The 15,652-nt window shown below is 34.3% G+C and overlaps 1 protein-coding gene across 1 annotated transcript in view; it reads right to left on the bottom strand.

Annotated features, from left to right (window-relative positions):
• Positions 1-8,547: 8,547 nt before the first annotated feature.
• The window catches only part of LOC120226379 (netrin receptor DCC-like), a gene marked incomplete at its 3' end in the record, with an annotated part of 36,931 nt that continues 29,826 nt past the window's right edge, over positions 8,548-15,652 (bottom strand). Inside the window, exon 3 of the mRNA XM_039224562.1 lies at positions 8,548-8,742. Coding sequence (XP_039080493.1) covers positions 8,548-8,742 — 195 coding nt within the window. The remainder of the gene's footprint in view (positions 8,743-15,652) is intronic.

The following is a 15,652-nucleotide window of genomic DNA, read 5'->3' as shown; positions in this document are numbered from 1 at the left end:
AAGAAAAATAATTCCAGTTGAACATATGGATTAACACAAAGGAATGAACACTAAAATGGTAACTGTGTAGTTAAGATAAAATACATATTCTTATTTTTAACCTTAAGGGATATTTATTGTTTAAAGAAAAAAATAAAAATGTATTGTGAACTGATATAATATTTTTGTAAGGTCAATAGTAATAAATTCTAAAGTAATCTCTAAGAAAGCAAAGGAATTATAGCTAATGAGCCCACAAAGGATGTAAGATAAATTACTAAAATATTCAACTAATCTTAAAAAAAAAAAGAAAAGAAAAAGGGCACAAAGATCAGATGGTACAACAGTGTGACAAATGAAATAAAAGTAGCAGGATGGTAGATATAAACCCAATCATGTCAATATTCTCATTAAATATAAATGGCCCAAACACCCCAATTAAAAGTCAGAGATTGTTAGATAAAAGAGCAAGACCCAACTATAAGCTGCCTACAAAAAAACCCACTTTAAATGTAAAGATGCAAATAGTTTGAAAGTAAAATAGTGAAAATAATATGTCATGCTAACACACAAACAAAAATTAGGCTGCAGTTGTATATGAATATCAGACACGCAGGTGATTTCAGAGCAAACAATATTACCACTGATAAAGAGGAATAGTTCATAAATAATAAAGTGGTTAATTCATCAAGAGGACAAAATAATCCTTAAAAATTTTGCAACTAAAAGCCGAGTGTCAAATTACATGAGGGAAAAACTGATAGAAGTAAAAGGATAAATATTAACCCAGAAGTATAATTGCATAATAAAGCAAAATGTCCAGACATCTGCTTTACTTTCTTTTCTCTCCATGTTAGCTCTGACTCTAGCTCATAGGATAACAATTCATAGACCTCCATGGTGAAACTCTGGGACTCATACCTGAAGTATGCCTTGTTTTTTGATCAGAAATTTTAGAAATGTGATCCTACATTGTATAATTCTCTTGTTGAATTAAAGAGATTCAATTTTACCAGAACACCTTGTTTTTACCTGTAGAAAGTAAAATTTCCTTGAAGTAATATGTTCTAGTACAAGACCTGATCAGGCTGGAATTAGCTCCTACCCTCCTCCTCTTTCCATACTAAAGAGCCATGTTTTTGCATCGATGACAATATTTCTCTGAGTCTGATAAAGTAACATTTTAACTGTTTCATTAAAGAAATTAGCTTTGATTTTTCTCATTTTAGTACTCTTGCTGTCATAGTCCTTTATTTTACAACTAATAATTCAGATTGTAAAACACAGGTAAGATGTGGAAAAGTTACTTAAAAAAGGGAGAACAAAACAGGGAGATGTAGAGACTTCTAATGATAGATACAGATATAGATATATAGATATATATTACCCCAATGAGGTATCTTCTGTTCTAGTTCAATAATGGTATTTATCTTTTGTAACAGATTCTTCTAAATAGCCTTAGAAAATTCACCAGGTATAAGACCATGCATCTACTTAGGACCTCAGGGAGTAGAGGTGAGAGAAGAGTTACAAATAGAATGATATGTATTATTAATGAATCACCCTAAGGCTGCCCTTAAAGATTGCTAGAAAATGCCTATTGGTTTAGAAGACACTAACCTCAGAAAAAAAATCATAAAAGATAAAATCCATTCTTCCTGATATATTCTAAGTAATCATCTCATGGAATGACCTTTTCCCTCCATCCCCCATCCCCTCTCACTCCTCTCTGAGCAACCAGTGCTCATGTTGAATGAATCTAACTCTCCGACTCAGGATTTTTTAATCAGTATTCTTTTATTGCTGATAACAGGAGTGTACATTTTTGTCTTTCACACTGAATTGAATGTCACTGTGTTGTTTAGATTTTTGATTCATATTAATTTCAGTAAACAAATATGTTTTATATAATATGCAGTTGATGAATTATTACAGTTTAAAACCCTGGGATCCTCAACTATTTTTAAGTTGTATTTTATATAGTCTACTTTTAGGTAAAGAAGACAAACTAAAATACTATAAACTTTAAAGTTTATATAAACACACAATTCAAAGCTTATGGAACTGTATTATTTATATTTGCTAAACCACTGATGTACCAAATGATAATAGAACTACCCCTTATTCACATGTGCATGATGTTTCTAACTTTTAAAAGAATTGAAAATGGCATTATTTTTATTATCTCAATTGAATCTCACAGAAAGTTTGGAAGGTAGCTACTATCCTTTAAGACTTATCCATTAAGACTCTACTTCACAGATGAGAAAATCAAGTCTTCAAGATTCCCACACTGTGGTTACTGAAAAAACTACTGTGCACACATGACCAATAATCCATTGTTAAAGACAGAACTGAAATGCACATTTGATGCCACTGGATTCTGAGAAATTTAATTATAAATGGAACACTCATTTTCTTTCTTTCTTTTCTTTTTTTTTTTCTTATTATTTGTACTATACGGCCAGAGTTCAAATAACTTTCCCAGAATCAAACACTGTGGCAGAGAGAAAAATATGGAACTGAACCCATATCCAGAATACCATTAATTTCCAATTTTTCCTACTTTTTAGTATGCTTAGATTATGTTTTTTAAAATAGGAGTCTATTAAAACCATACCGTCTAATAAAAATCAGTGAAAGGATAATAATGAAAGCAAATAATAATTGAATATTCATGAAAAAAACTAAAAAATATCTTTTTTTGTATTGGGGTCGTAACATTTCAAAACAAGTAACAGGTAATCATTAAGACTATAAAGTTTTAATTCTTCCTTTCATAGGGTAATACCAAGTTTATGAACATTAGTTCCCTGTAGATCTCTGCTAATTCACATCGATGATGGTGAAAGATTTCAACCAGTTCTCTTTAAAATATGTAATAGTTTTAAATGCACTGTTTAGATAAGGATGAACAAAGTCCTTGTAGAAATATCTCAGTTGGAAAAGCAATGACTGTATCTAGATATTTATAAATAATCAGTTTTCTTTTCTGAGCTTGGGAGTTCATAAAGGTAAATGAAAAAGAGATGGGAGAAACAGAAAGTAAATGTGAAATAATAGACCTAAATCCAACCATTCATGTATTTACATTAACATTAAATTTTACATTAAATACTAATCGCCTAAAAACTACAATTAAAAGGCAGATTTTTTTTCAGAGGGCATAAAATAGTAATACTCAACTATAAACTGCCTATAAGACACAGAATAACTTTAAATATAAAGATATAGGCTGAAAGTAATAGATGAAAAAGATATACCACGTAAACTGTAAGCATAAGAAAGGGTAAATAATGTTAACTGTAAGTGTAGACAGAGGCATCTGTAATGTAGTGATTTACTAAGAAAACAGAACAGTTATCAATGTGTATTGGCTTAATACCAGACTCCCAAAATAAACAAAGCAAACAAATCAACAGAATTAAAGGGAGACAAAAATGATTCCATGTTTTTAAAAGGTGATTTTGACACCTCATCTTAGCTATTCACAAACTATTGATTAAAAAATTAGTAAAAAATACAGATGATAAAAGAAATACTACCAAAGACTCTGATCTAATTGGCATTTACAGAACTCTATATCTAATAATTGTAAACCACACATGATTTTCCAGTTCACATAGTACATTCAACAGAATTTAAACAGGTCACCATAAGTTTAAAGATATTGAAGTAAGAGTGCATTTTCTAATCATGATAAAATAAAATTAAAAACCAATAATAACAAGATGTTTAGGAAAAATCAACCTTGAAAAGTAAGCAACGCACGTAATCACTCCAGGGGAAAACTAAATCAAGGGAAATTAGAAAATATTTGGACTAAATGTTAATGAATAGACAACATATCAACATTTGTGGGATGGAAGGGAAGGGATGCTTAGAGAACACTAATAGCTTTAAAAACCTACTTCATGAGGTTCCATCTTAAGAAATTAGAAATAGGGGCATCTGGGTGGCTCAGTCGGTTAAGCATCTGCCTTTGGCTCAGGTCATGATCTCACAGTTTGTGGGTTCGAGCCCTGCAACGTGCTCTGTGCTGACAGCTAGCTCAGAGCCTGGAGCCTGCTTCAGATTCTCTATCTCCCTCTGTCTCTGGCCCTCCCCTGCTCATGCCATCTCTCTCTCACACACACAAATAAATAAAAACATTTAAAAAATTTAAAAAAAGAAATTAGAAATAGAGATAAATTTTACAATAAGTACAAGAAAGAAAGTAGTAAAAGTAAAAGCAGATATGAAAGAAATAAAATATAGACAGATAGTAATTAGTAATGTTAAAACCTCAAAGATCAGCAAAATTGGTAAACCCCTACCTAGACTGATTACAAAAAATAGAGGGGGCATAGAAGATCAACATCATAAATGAGACAGCATTTTTCACTGCAGATAACAAAAGACCATTATGCATGAACAATTCTATGCCAACAAATGTGACAAAATGAAGTAGATAAATGCCATGAAAACTGTAACTTACCAAAATCAACACAAGAAAAAAAATACAAAATACAAAAATATCTATATATGTTAAAGAAGTTAAATTCATTATCAAAAGCCTTCCTAAAAAGGAAATCTCAGATCCAGATGGTTTTGTTGGTGAATTCTATCAAATATTCCAGGAATAAGTAATATAAATTTTACACACACTTTCTTAGTAACAGAAGAACAAACTGTCCAAATAATTTAATGAGACCAGTATAACCTTAATAATAATAATAATAATAATAATAATAATAAAACTTGATAAAGTCACTACATGGAAAGAAAATTTTAGGAAAATATACCTCATGAATATGAGTAGATACATACATCTGATGAAACTAGACAAAAAATTCCCTAGTAAATATTAACAAATCAAATCCAACAATACAAGAAAAGGATATTACATCACAGATCTGTATGAGAAATTCAAGATTAGCTACTCTTCAAAAATCAATCAATATAATTCACCATATTAAAAATAAAAATAATAAAGGAGGAAAAAGAGCTAGAGACTTATTATACAAAAATTCAACAAGTATTCATGACAAAAATTCCCAGAGAGCTAGCAAAAGTAGATAACTTCCTCTAGCTGATAAGACACCCATGAATAATCTATAGCAATATCCTATTTTATGCCCCCACTAAGATCAGGAACAAGAAAAAAATCCCTGCTTCCACCACTTCTATTCAATATTTTACTAGAGATCTTAACCAAGAGAAGGCAAAAGAAAGAAATTGAAAAGCAGGAGATCAGAAATTAACTGTAAAGTTGTTCCTACTTACATATGATATGCTTGTGGAAATTCTCAGAGTATTCTACCAGTAGAACTAATAAGTGAATTTAACAAGTCTTATCACACTAGATTGATGTTTAAAAACAATCATATTCTTCTAAACTAGCAGCAAACAGCTGGAAAATAAACTCGAACAACCCATTTAAAATAGTTAATATACACACATATAAAGAGGGACTAAATTTAATAAACACACACATATATAAATCTAATATGTATATTTTGATTAACAAAAAACATTCAAGATTTCCTATATAGAATACTATAAAATATCACTGAGAGAAATTAAAGAAGAAATTTGAAAAACACAGTTTCCTGTATGCCAGTTATACCACAATAAAGCTCATTTAAAAACTAAAAAAATGGTATGCTTTAGATATATACAGTTTATACACATACAAATACTTCCATAAAGATGTGAGGGAGATAAATTGATCAATCAATAGATTGATGAATAGGTTAGTAGGTAAACAGTGAGTTTTTAAAAGGGGGACTTGGTTTCAAATTACTTTTGCTAAACATTTGCTAGAATTCAAATCTTATGGATCTATACCATGTGTATACATCAAAGGTGGCATTTAGGGCTCTTAAACTAAGAGGAATACGATGTCAAAGATTAATTATAAACATCTAACAGTACAACATTGGCTAATGAAACTCTATGTCTACACTAGGTAAGCTTTGTTTAAAATCAGGCAACATTAGAAATTGTTCAAAACATTCTTGTATTTATTGCCCTCAAGCAGATCACAGTGCCTGGTGTCTAAATATTCAATTATTATGCCTGATAAACAAAATGCTATTTGAAAGTTCTGGTCTCCTATCAAAGAGAAGAGGAAGTTTATTTGTCAATTATAAACCAAATCGCTTTTTTATAGTCTAAAATACAACCATGACAATTGAAGTTATAGCTGATGCTATGCTTTAATGGGTTATAACTTTCCTTAATTCATTTTTAATTGTAAAACTGTTATACAGTCCTTAAAAAATATATTCCACTATTTAGCCAAAGTTTATGTTAGACATCTTACATTCTACTTTTGAAAAGATAAAGGATTCACTCAAGTCCACATCCAAACTTTGCAAAGAAACCGATTGCTTTCTTTATTCTTTTCAACATTAAAATAAGCATGCTAGGTTCATACTATCTTTTTGATAGATAGATAGATAGATAGATAGATAGATAGATAGATAGAGGGATATAGATATAGATGTGTTTAATATATACTTTGGGTTAATAGTGATACACATGTTGAAAAAATACCGGTTTTTCTGTCTAACTATGCAGATACTTGAACAATATTTCGTATTTTATGTTAAGACATAGGACTGCATTAGAAGAGGATCTGCTGGTAGAGCTTAAATATGTATGTATATATCCATATGTATATGTGTGTATGTGTATCTGAAGGTATGTATGTAAATCTTTTCCCAGATAAGTTTTAAAGTGTAATAAACACATGATTATCTACCATAGAGATAGGTTCATATCCATTTTATCTTTAACAGTTTTCTTAACTCTCTAAACAAAGAGAGCTTGTTTTCTTTGTAAGCATTTGGAGAGATTTCCCTGTGGCAATCTCCCAAAAGCCTGCATTTTGCTAGCCTGGGAGACTCCTGGACAGTCTGCTCGTAGTAAAGAACATCATTACCAAAGGGACACAATGAAGCAATGTTGTTTTCCTTCATGACTTCATTCTGACTTTGTACCACATTCTCATTGCAGCAGAGCCTGAAAACGGCTGTGGGGATCTCTCCCTCTGCTGGGTGGCATCAAGATCAACTGTTAGAGAAGAAGCCCAGTGAATAATGGATAAATGACAGTCCTTTGACACAGGTCCGACAGTCATAAAATATGTTTTGTGATTGCCTTAACATTCAAACTCAGGGACTGACTAAGAAGAGTATTTCTAAATGCCAAGCTAACTAGAATTGTGGAAATTTTCAGTAGGTGCTATTCTTATTAGTGTTTGAGGCAATTATAGAGAGAATGGGTCAGTGTAATTTTCCTCCTGTACTGAGAAAATCTTTTCTTGCTACTGCAGGGAAAGGTATTCAAATTCAAATCAAGTTTCTCATCACAAATGTTCTGTTTGTGAGAGAAATTACAAATAAGTAGCATCCCCTATTTCCACGAATCAGGTAATATTCCCAGTGAGGAGGTCAACGTGCTTTACTGCAAATAATATAGAGTTAAATCAATGGGTACAATCAACTTGCTTTGTGTTTTATGAGACTGGTTTAAGTTTTTAGCAGCCTATGTATCACATGCATTCCTCTGATTTTTCTCTTTAATGATATAATCTCTTGTTATACTATGGAAACTCATTTATAAAATGGATATGAACACTTTGATTACACATTAGCCCTCTGTAAATAAACAAATTTTCAATGAATTAGGAAATGTCATAATTCAAGTAGTGTATTTAGTCAAATGAGGCTGAAGATGATAAGAGGTTGGAATGCATGCAGAGAGGAGTTTGGCAACTAAGTTTCCAGGCTTGATTGAAAATTCCTTGTTTTTGGGACGCCTGGGTGGCTCAGTTGGTTAAGCATCCGACTCTTGATTGCAGCTCAGGTCACAAGCTTGCAGTTTGTGAGTTCAAGCCCCAAACTGGGCTCTGTGCTGATGGTGTGGAGCCTGCTTGGGATTCTCTCTCTCCCTCTCTTTACCCCAAGCTCCCCCACCCATCCCCCAGCTTGTGCTCTCTCTCTCTCTCTCTGACTCAAAATAATAAACATAAAAAAAGAGAGAAAATTCCTTGTTTTACCTTTTGTTTTATGGTCATAATGATACTGCCACAAAGTTTTGCCTCTAAATACTAAGGGACAAGAAGGCAATGTGACTAGATAATCCAGTGTTAAAGAAAAATTGACAGAATATCTTCCTAGTGAGAAAAAATGAAAAAAAAATGTTGACTTTATTTTTATAAGAATTAAGAGTAGAAGTTTCTACTCACCAGGGAAAAGGAAATTAATACAATTCACTTTTTGTATCCTATAGCACATAAACAAGAGTACACAGCTCAGCACCTACTGTTGTGAATGTCTCTAGATAAAATTCCCCAATGCAAAATTCAGAGAAGAAAACGTGTGTGTGTGTGTGTGTGTGTGTGTGTGCGTGCGTGTGTGTGTAGACTTACAAGAGATAGAAAAAGAGACTCGTTTTAAGAATTAACATGTTCTACAAATTAAAATCAAATTCCGAAGAACAATTTTTCAAACAAGAAAAGAAAGTAATTTCAAACAAATCATTTTTTCTTTTAATAGAATAAAAACCATAGCTACTCACCCAACCTCTCAATAGAATAATATCGCTGTTTACTATCCACACGCACTGTCTCGGCATAAGGGCTCCCAACACCATAACCAATTATGTAACCTCGCACCACAATGTTTGGGTTCAAGGGAGGAGTCCAACTCATGATGATGCAATTGGTCTGGGGCCTCACGTGAAGAGAGCTTGGCTGGTCAGGGACTTGAGACTCTAGAATTCAAAAAGAGGCATCATCAACCTGTCTCATAATAGACCAAAGAGCATGGCAAAGCTTCCCATTTAAAGGACACTTACCACATATCCCATGGATTCCCAAATGGTGCATCACTTACTGCTCAAGTTCCCCTTGGTGTCAGCATGTGATACATTTTACATGTTTGATTTGACTTTCACAGAATTTCTTAACTACGAGAGGGCACTGAGTTCCTTCCATAGCCATGTACCATCATGCTCTTTATTCTAATAGTTTTTTTCTCCTTTGGGCTGTTTTCTCCCTCATATAACTCTTCTTAGGCATCATCACTAATGGGTGAAATCAAAGAGGATGTAAGAATAATAGGAAGGGATATGAAATGTCAAAAATGGTCTTGTCCAAGGATTATTTTACTCTGATTTAACTAAAACCAAAAATAAAGCAGTCCTTTCTCAAATTGTCGGGTGAAACAGGTTAGGGCCATGATTTGCTCAGCATGATTAAGATGGTACCTGACCCATAATTTAGCACATCTCTGAAAAGTGCACTCATTGTTGAAGAAAAAGAGACAGTGGCTGAGGTGGTAGTCACACAGACTTTGGAGTGTGCAAATTTTGTTTAATACTGGGCTCTGTCATTTACTAGCTGTGCACCCTCATAAAGTTATTTATCTTCTCGAGATTCCCTTCTAATTAAAGCGGCATTCCAAATATTGATGGCCTCAAAGCCTGAGCTCTGAAAATAAGAGTTCCAATCTGCACTGTACACTCAGCATCTCAGAGAGACTTTAAGACCTTATTTGTCCTAAGCCTCTGTTTCCTCACATGTAGAATGAGGCTAAGGACTGTAATGTTCTCATAGAGTGCTGATAAGACTTAGTGAGATAAAGCATAAAAGCATTCTCATTATGAGTAGCACCAACTCATGTTAGCTGTTAGGGAGTAAATGTAAATGGTACTCTCTGACATAAATTTTCTTTGAAGGAGGGTATGTACTGAAAATTAATAAATTAGCATTCTGACTTTTATATCATCTTTCTTCTCTCTGATCCTATTGCTAAAGAAATGATGCATTTTCTGGATGATTATCATTATTAAATTATTATATATTTATGAACACCAACTATGTTGGGGGAATGGGGCAAGGTAGCCATGATGATCAGGATACAGGACAAGAGAGAATATGGCAAACATAAAACATGCACTCGGAGTTTATAGTTTAATGGGAAGACAAGTAAAAATGCAGTTATAATATACCATGATAAATATTTTGATAGGGTTAATACAGGCATATGTAGCCTAGTTTTGGAAACTCACGTAAGTATTCTGGGAAGGTATTTAAGCAAGAATGTGCCCATCTAAAGTTTAATAGTCAATTAAGTGATTAGCACAGTTCCTGGCAATTAATGGGTACTCAAAAATATTAGTAATTTGAACCTTATTCACACTACTTGTGTTTTTCTCTCTCTCTTTCTGTCTTTCTTTCATTCTTTCTTTCTTTCTTTCTTTTTCCTGTTTTCTTTTTTGTAGTTTTTTGTTTTTTTTGAGTGTCAAGAGAGGCAAAGCATGAGCAGGGGAAGGGCAGAGAGAGAGAGAGACACAGAATCCGAAGCAGGCTCCAGGTTCCAAGCTGTCAGCGCAGAGCCTGAGGTGGGGTTCGAACTCACAGACTGTGAGATAATGACCTTAGCTGAAGTTGGACACTCAACTGACTGAGCCACCCAGGCACCCCAATTCTTTCTTATTTTAAATAATATTTTTATTTATATTTGAGAGAGAGAGAGAGAGAGAAAGTGGGAGAGGGGCAGAGAGAGAGGGAGATACAGAATCTGCAGCAGATTCCAGCCTCGCAGCTGTCAGCACAGAGCCCGATGTGGGGCTCAAACCCATGAACCATGAGATCATGATCTGAGCTGAAGTCAGAGACTTAACCAAGCGAGCCATTCAGGCAAACCCATTATTTCTTTCTTAACTGATAATCTCTAAAGGTAACATATGTCAGATTATGTGAAAGAATTTGATGATTAAAGGTATGTTGCAATATATTTGTTTCCTGGATGTAATAGTAAAAGGTGATATGATCTCTATTACCAACTTTATCCACCTTCGTAATGCATCAAGCTTCTAGCTTAAGTGATATATAGGAACATGTCTTTTATTAAAGTTTTTAAAGTAGGTCCCATACTAACAGCTTTTCAGAAGATGCTACATTCTCAAGATGTTATATCAGCAGCATTTTCTAAAGAGCTTTTTTTTTTTTTTCCCTGAAGATGCCCATTTGTGACAGAAAGGGAGGTTTTATCTGTCTGCTCTGAAGAAGCCTGTGATATAATATGCAAAGAAATAAAAAATTATCTCAAAATGTGAATATAAACCTTAACAGAAACACAATGTTTGTGAAAGTTTTCCCCTATAAACCCTAAGTAAAAGTAATAAAAGAGATAAAAGGAATGGATTAATACTTTTCAACTCTACTGCCACAGAGGCTCTCCAGTGTCCTTGAAATGTAATGGGTTCTGCAAGGAATTCTGTTTAACACTTTTGAAGTTTTGCAGTAATGAAAACAGCAAGACAATCTCCCTAATCTTACATTTAGAAAATGAATTCAGTGCTATGACTTTTTAAAGACAATATGAAAACCTAATGATTTTAATCACAATATTCAACATCTTTTAGAGCAAAGGGAAAAAACTATTTAAAATGTTTCAAAACAATAAATTTCTCCATCTTTCTGCAAACCATAGAGTAGTTCCTTTGCAAGTTAGTAAGGTTTGTACCCACAGAATTACATCGCTTGGAGCGTTATAAAGGGACTATGGTAACAAGTGCACAAACTGGCTTTTGAAGAGGGGCTGTTGGTACACATGACATCTTTTTTTTCAATGTATGGAAGTAGTTTTAATCCTAGTTCTGAACTCAGAACTATTTTCACATGATAAAAAATAAGGGTGTCAATATGTAAGAAAACATGCTGGCTCCCCATGTAAATATTTAATGGGATTTTACCTCCCTTAAGATCATAGGGCCATATGAAAAGGTGCCTATCAAGGCAGTATGAGACATAACCCATTTATAATATATAGCCTCATCATAAACTTAACTGTGTTAAGAGATTGTTCATGATCCAGAATAGCCTATTTGTACTCACCTACCCACTTCTTAATATAGAGACAGAAATGACATTTTCCTTTTATGCTGCCTGAGCCAGTTTTCTCTAACACAGATGACCTTATGGATTAGGAAAATGGTTATATTGGAATGAACTATAAAACATCAATTCAGAAAATTTGCCATGAAAGTATGTAACATGATTCCTCTCTGTTTGAAGGCTGAAACTGTAATTCACTACTCAGAAGTACATGAAAGATTTTATAAGTAGCTCTAGGACAATATTGAGCATATAAATCATAGAGAAGCATTAAGGTAATTACGTAAATAATTTGAAACCAAAGAACACATTTTGCCTGAATTATCCAAATTAATGAGCCTCAAATTTCTATGGGAATCTGAACTATCAAAGTAACTAGGTCAACAGCCATTCTTGATTATACTACAGAATTATGGATTCTATCTTGGCTTAATTTGTTCCTAAAGAATAGTTATTATTTTAGGGGGGAGTGCCTGGGTGGCTCAGTCAGTTAAGTGTCCAATTTCAGCTCAGGTCATGATCTCACAGTTTTTGAGTTTGAGCCCTGTGTTGGGCTCTGTGCTAAAAGCTCAGAGCCTGGAGCCTGCTTTGGATTCTGTGTCCCCCTCTCCTTCTGCTCCTCCCCAACTCATGTTCTCTCTCTTAAAAATAAACATTAAATTTTTAAAAAGAATAATAATTATTTTTTGAGTGATGACTGATTTCTACTAATGAGTAGTATTCACATATAGCACATTAGGAAATTTATCATATTAATCCCCATGACATTTCAACAATTACTGTATATCTCCTATGTGCCAGTCATAGTCCTAGGTACTGGGGATATAGTTTTATGGGAAGTAAAACCAATAAAATAAAAAGAAACAAACAAGGAAATCAGAAGATCTTGTAAGTTCCATGCTGATGGAATAGTAACTGACTCAAGGAAGGTATTCATGGTGGGGTCTAAGGTGGATGATTGGAAGGAGCCAGTCAAGCAAATACCAGGGTGGAAAACTTTATAGGAAGAAGGAATAACTGGCACAAAAGCCCTGTAGCAAGAATGAGATTGGTAAATGGAGATATCAAAGGTCATTGTGTCTAGACCACAGAAGGAAAATAAAGAAAATAAAAAGAAAGTTACCCCGTGAGAATTTGAAACAGTGCAAATGCTATGAAAAACAGTATGGCAGTTTTTTAAAATTAGAATTACCAGGGGCACCTGAGTGGCTCAGTCAGTTAAGTGTCCAACTTCAGCTCAGGTCATGATCTCACAGTTTGTGGGTTGGGTTCGAGCCCCGCGTCGGGCTCTGTGCTGACAGCTCAGAGCCTGGAGCCTGTCTTTAGATTCTGTGTCTACCTGTCTGACCCTTCCCTGCTCATGCTGTCTGTATCTTTCTCTCAAATATAAATAAAATGTTAAAAATTTTTTTTTAAATAAATAAATAAATAAATAAGTAAATAAATAAGAATTGCCATAACATCCAGCAATTCCACTTCTGGGTATAATCTCCAAAGAATTGAAAGCTGGTACTCAAACAGATATTTGTACACCTGCACTCACAGTATAATTATTCACAATAGCCAAAGAGTAAATGAAACTCAGGTGTCCATTAACAGATGAATGGATAAACAAATGGGTACATACATAAAATGGGATATTTTTCAGCTTTAAACCAGAAGGTAAAGGGGACCTGGGTGGCTCAGTTGGTTAAGTATCTGACTGGCTCAGGTCATGATCTCACGGTTCGTGGGTTTGAGCCCTGCGTTGGGCTCTGTGCTGACAGCCAACTCAGCCTGGAGCCTGTTTCGGATTCTGTTCTGCCTCTCATTCTGATCCTCCCCTGCTCACGCTGTCTGTCTGTTTGTCTCTCTCTCTCTCAGAAATAAATAAAACATTAAAAAAATTTAAAATGGAAGGAAATTCTGATACATGCCTTTAGGCATGAGCCTTTAGGACATTATGGTAGTGAAACAAGCCAGGTCAAAAGGACAAAAACTGCAGGAATCCCCTTCTATGATATACCCAGAGAAGCCAAATTCATAGAGAGAGAAAGCAGATGGTGATTGCTAGGAAACAGGAGGAGGGTGGAGTAGGGAGTTACTGTTTAATGGGTACAGAGTTTCAGTTTTGCAAGATGAAGAGTTTTGGAAGAGAGTGGTTTTGGTGATTGTCACACAACAGTGTAGATGTAGTTAAAGACACTGAACTGTACACTTAAAACAAGTTTAACATGGTCACTATTAAGTGCTATTTAAAACACTTTTTAAAAATTAAAAAATTATAAAGCCATAACAATGTTTTTGTACTTGTCTGAGTGGCTGTTGTGGAAATGAAGTGTGCATCTCTGGGATATTTGGGAGATAAAATCAACAGAACTATAAACTGGATGTAACTGGTTTGGGAAAGAAGAGACTCAATGATAACTCATATATCTTTGGCTTGGGTAACTGGTGTATGACCTACTGGGTTGAAGAAAAATAAGTGAGTTCTTAGGTCATGTTAAATTTGAGATACCTATTAGTCACACATGTGGAGATCTCAAGGATGTAGGTGAGTATATAATTCTGGGGTTTTAATGAAAGGCCATCGTCAGATACATAGATGTGAAAGCTGCCAATATACAGATGGTATTGAAAATAAATGTGTATGAATACAGATATAGTGTGAGCATGTGTAGAAACAAAATACAAATAATATCACGTCAAATAAATAACATCACTCAAAACTCTATAAAGTCTTCCCATAGCATACTGTAAAGTCAGATTCTTTACCATGGCCTAAAAGGTCACATGGAATCTACCCCATTCCCCTTAGCTCTTTATCTTCCTGTCACTTTCCCCTGTGCTCACTTTACCCTAGCCATCTCTTACACACTGGACACTTTGCTGTTCTTCAGACATGCCAGGCATGCCCTGGTCTCAGGGCATTTGCATCTGTGGAACCCTGCCTGGGAAGTGCTCCCTCAGATATGCCTTCCTCCTTTACTTCCTTCAAGTTTCTGTTACTTTTCAACTTCAGCCTTCCCTGGCTACCATATATAAATTTTCAATCTTTCTCTAATTTCTAATCTAATGATCACCTGTTTTATTCCCCCCCCTTAGGTTCGATTGCCATTTATTGTGCTTTCTATTTCATGTGACTATTTAATTATTCTTTGTCTCCTCTCCTTCCATAAATTCCCATAAATTCTCTGTAACTCCAGTACCTAGAACAGTTCCTGTTGACAAGGTGCTCAAAAATATGTGAACAACATTTATACTTCCTGTAAGGTTCAGTGTAATTGTGATTGTGTAAAACCATCACTAACTACAATTATCAACATTTTATATAGCTCGCTCCTTAAGATAAGAATTTTAAGAAAAAAAGAAATAATGAAGAAATGAAGCAAGATGATAATACAGTTATTAAAGTCATGTTCTCCAAGTGGCCAGAAAGATTTGTTTCTGCTGGCCCCTGCTAATGACCATGATTGCTGCTGTGTGTCGCCTGCTGTGGATGGCACTGCCAAGTGGTGCCAGGCAGCTGGTACTTTTAACAAATACTCACATATCTGTTCTCGATTTAGTGTGTTGCATTTTATGGGTCATTTTGTTAGAGTTTTGTTCCAGTTCCTAATAGCCTATATGTCTTTACAGAGAATTACATAAGGCAATTGGTGCAGCCATATTCCATCTTTCCAGACAGTTCTGATACATACTAATGTGTTCATTTCTATTGGTGAGGTCTGTTCTCACCAATGGACATTATCTTGCTTATGCCCTCATATCTATAAACTTTGAATGTTAGTTGTGTATTTA

This window comes from Hyaena hyaena, unplaced genomic scaffold, assembly GCF_003009895.1.
Source record: "Hyaena hyaena isolate Hyena2069 unplaced genomic scaffold, ASM300989v1 scaffold_1674, whole genome shotgun sequence".
Taxonomy (NCBI): Eukaryota; Metazoa; Chordata; class Mammalia; order Carnivora; family Hyaenidae; genus Hyaena; species Hyaena hyaena.
The sequence above is the reverse complement of the archived record's forward strand: the minus strand, read 5'-3'. Positions and strand labels throughout refer to the sequence as shown.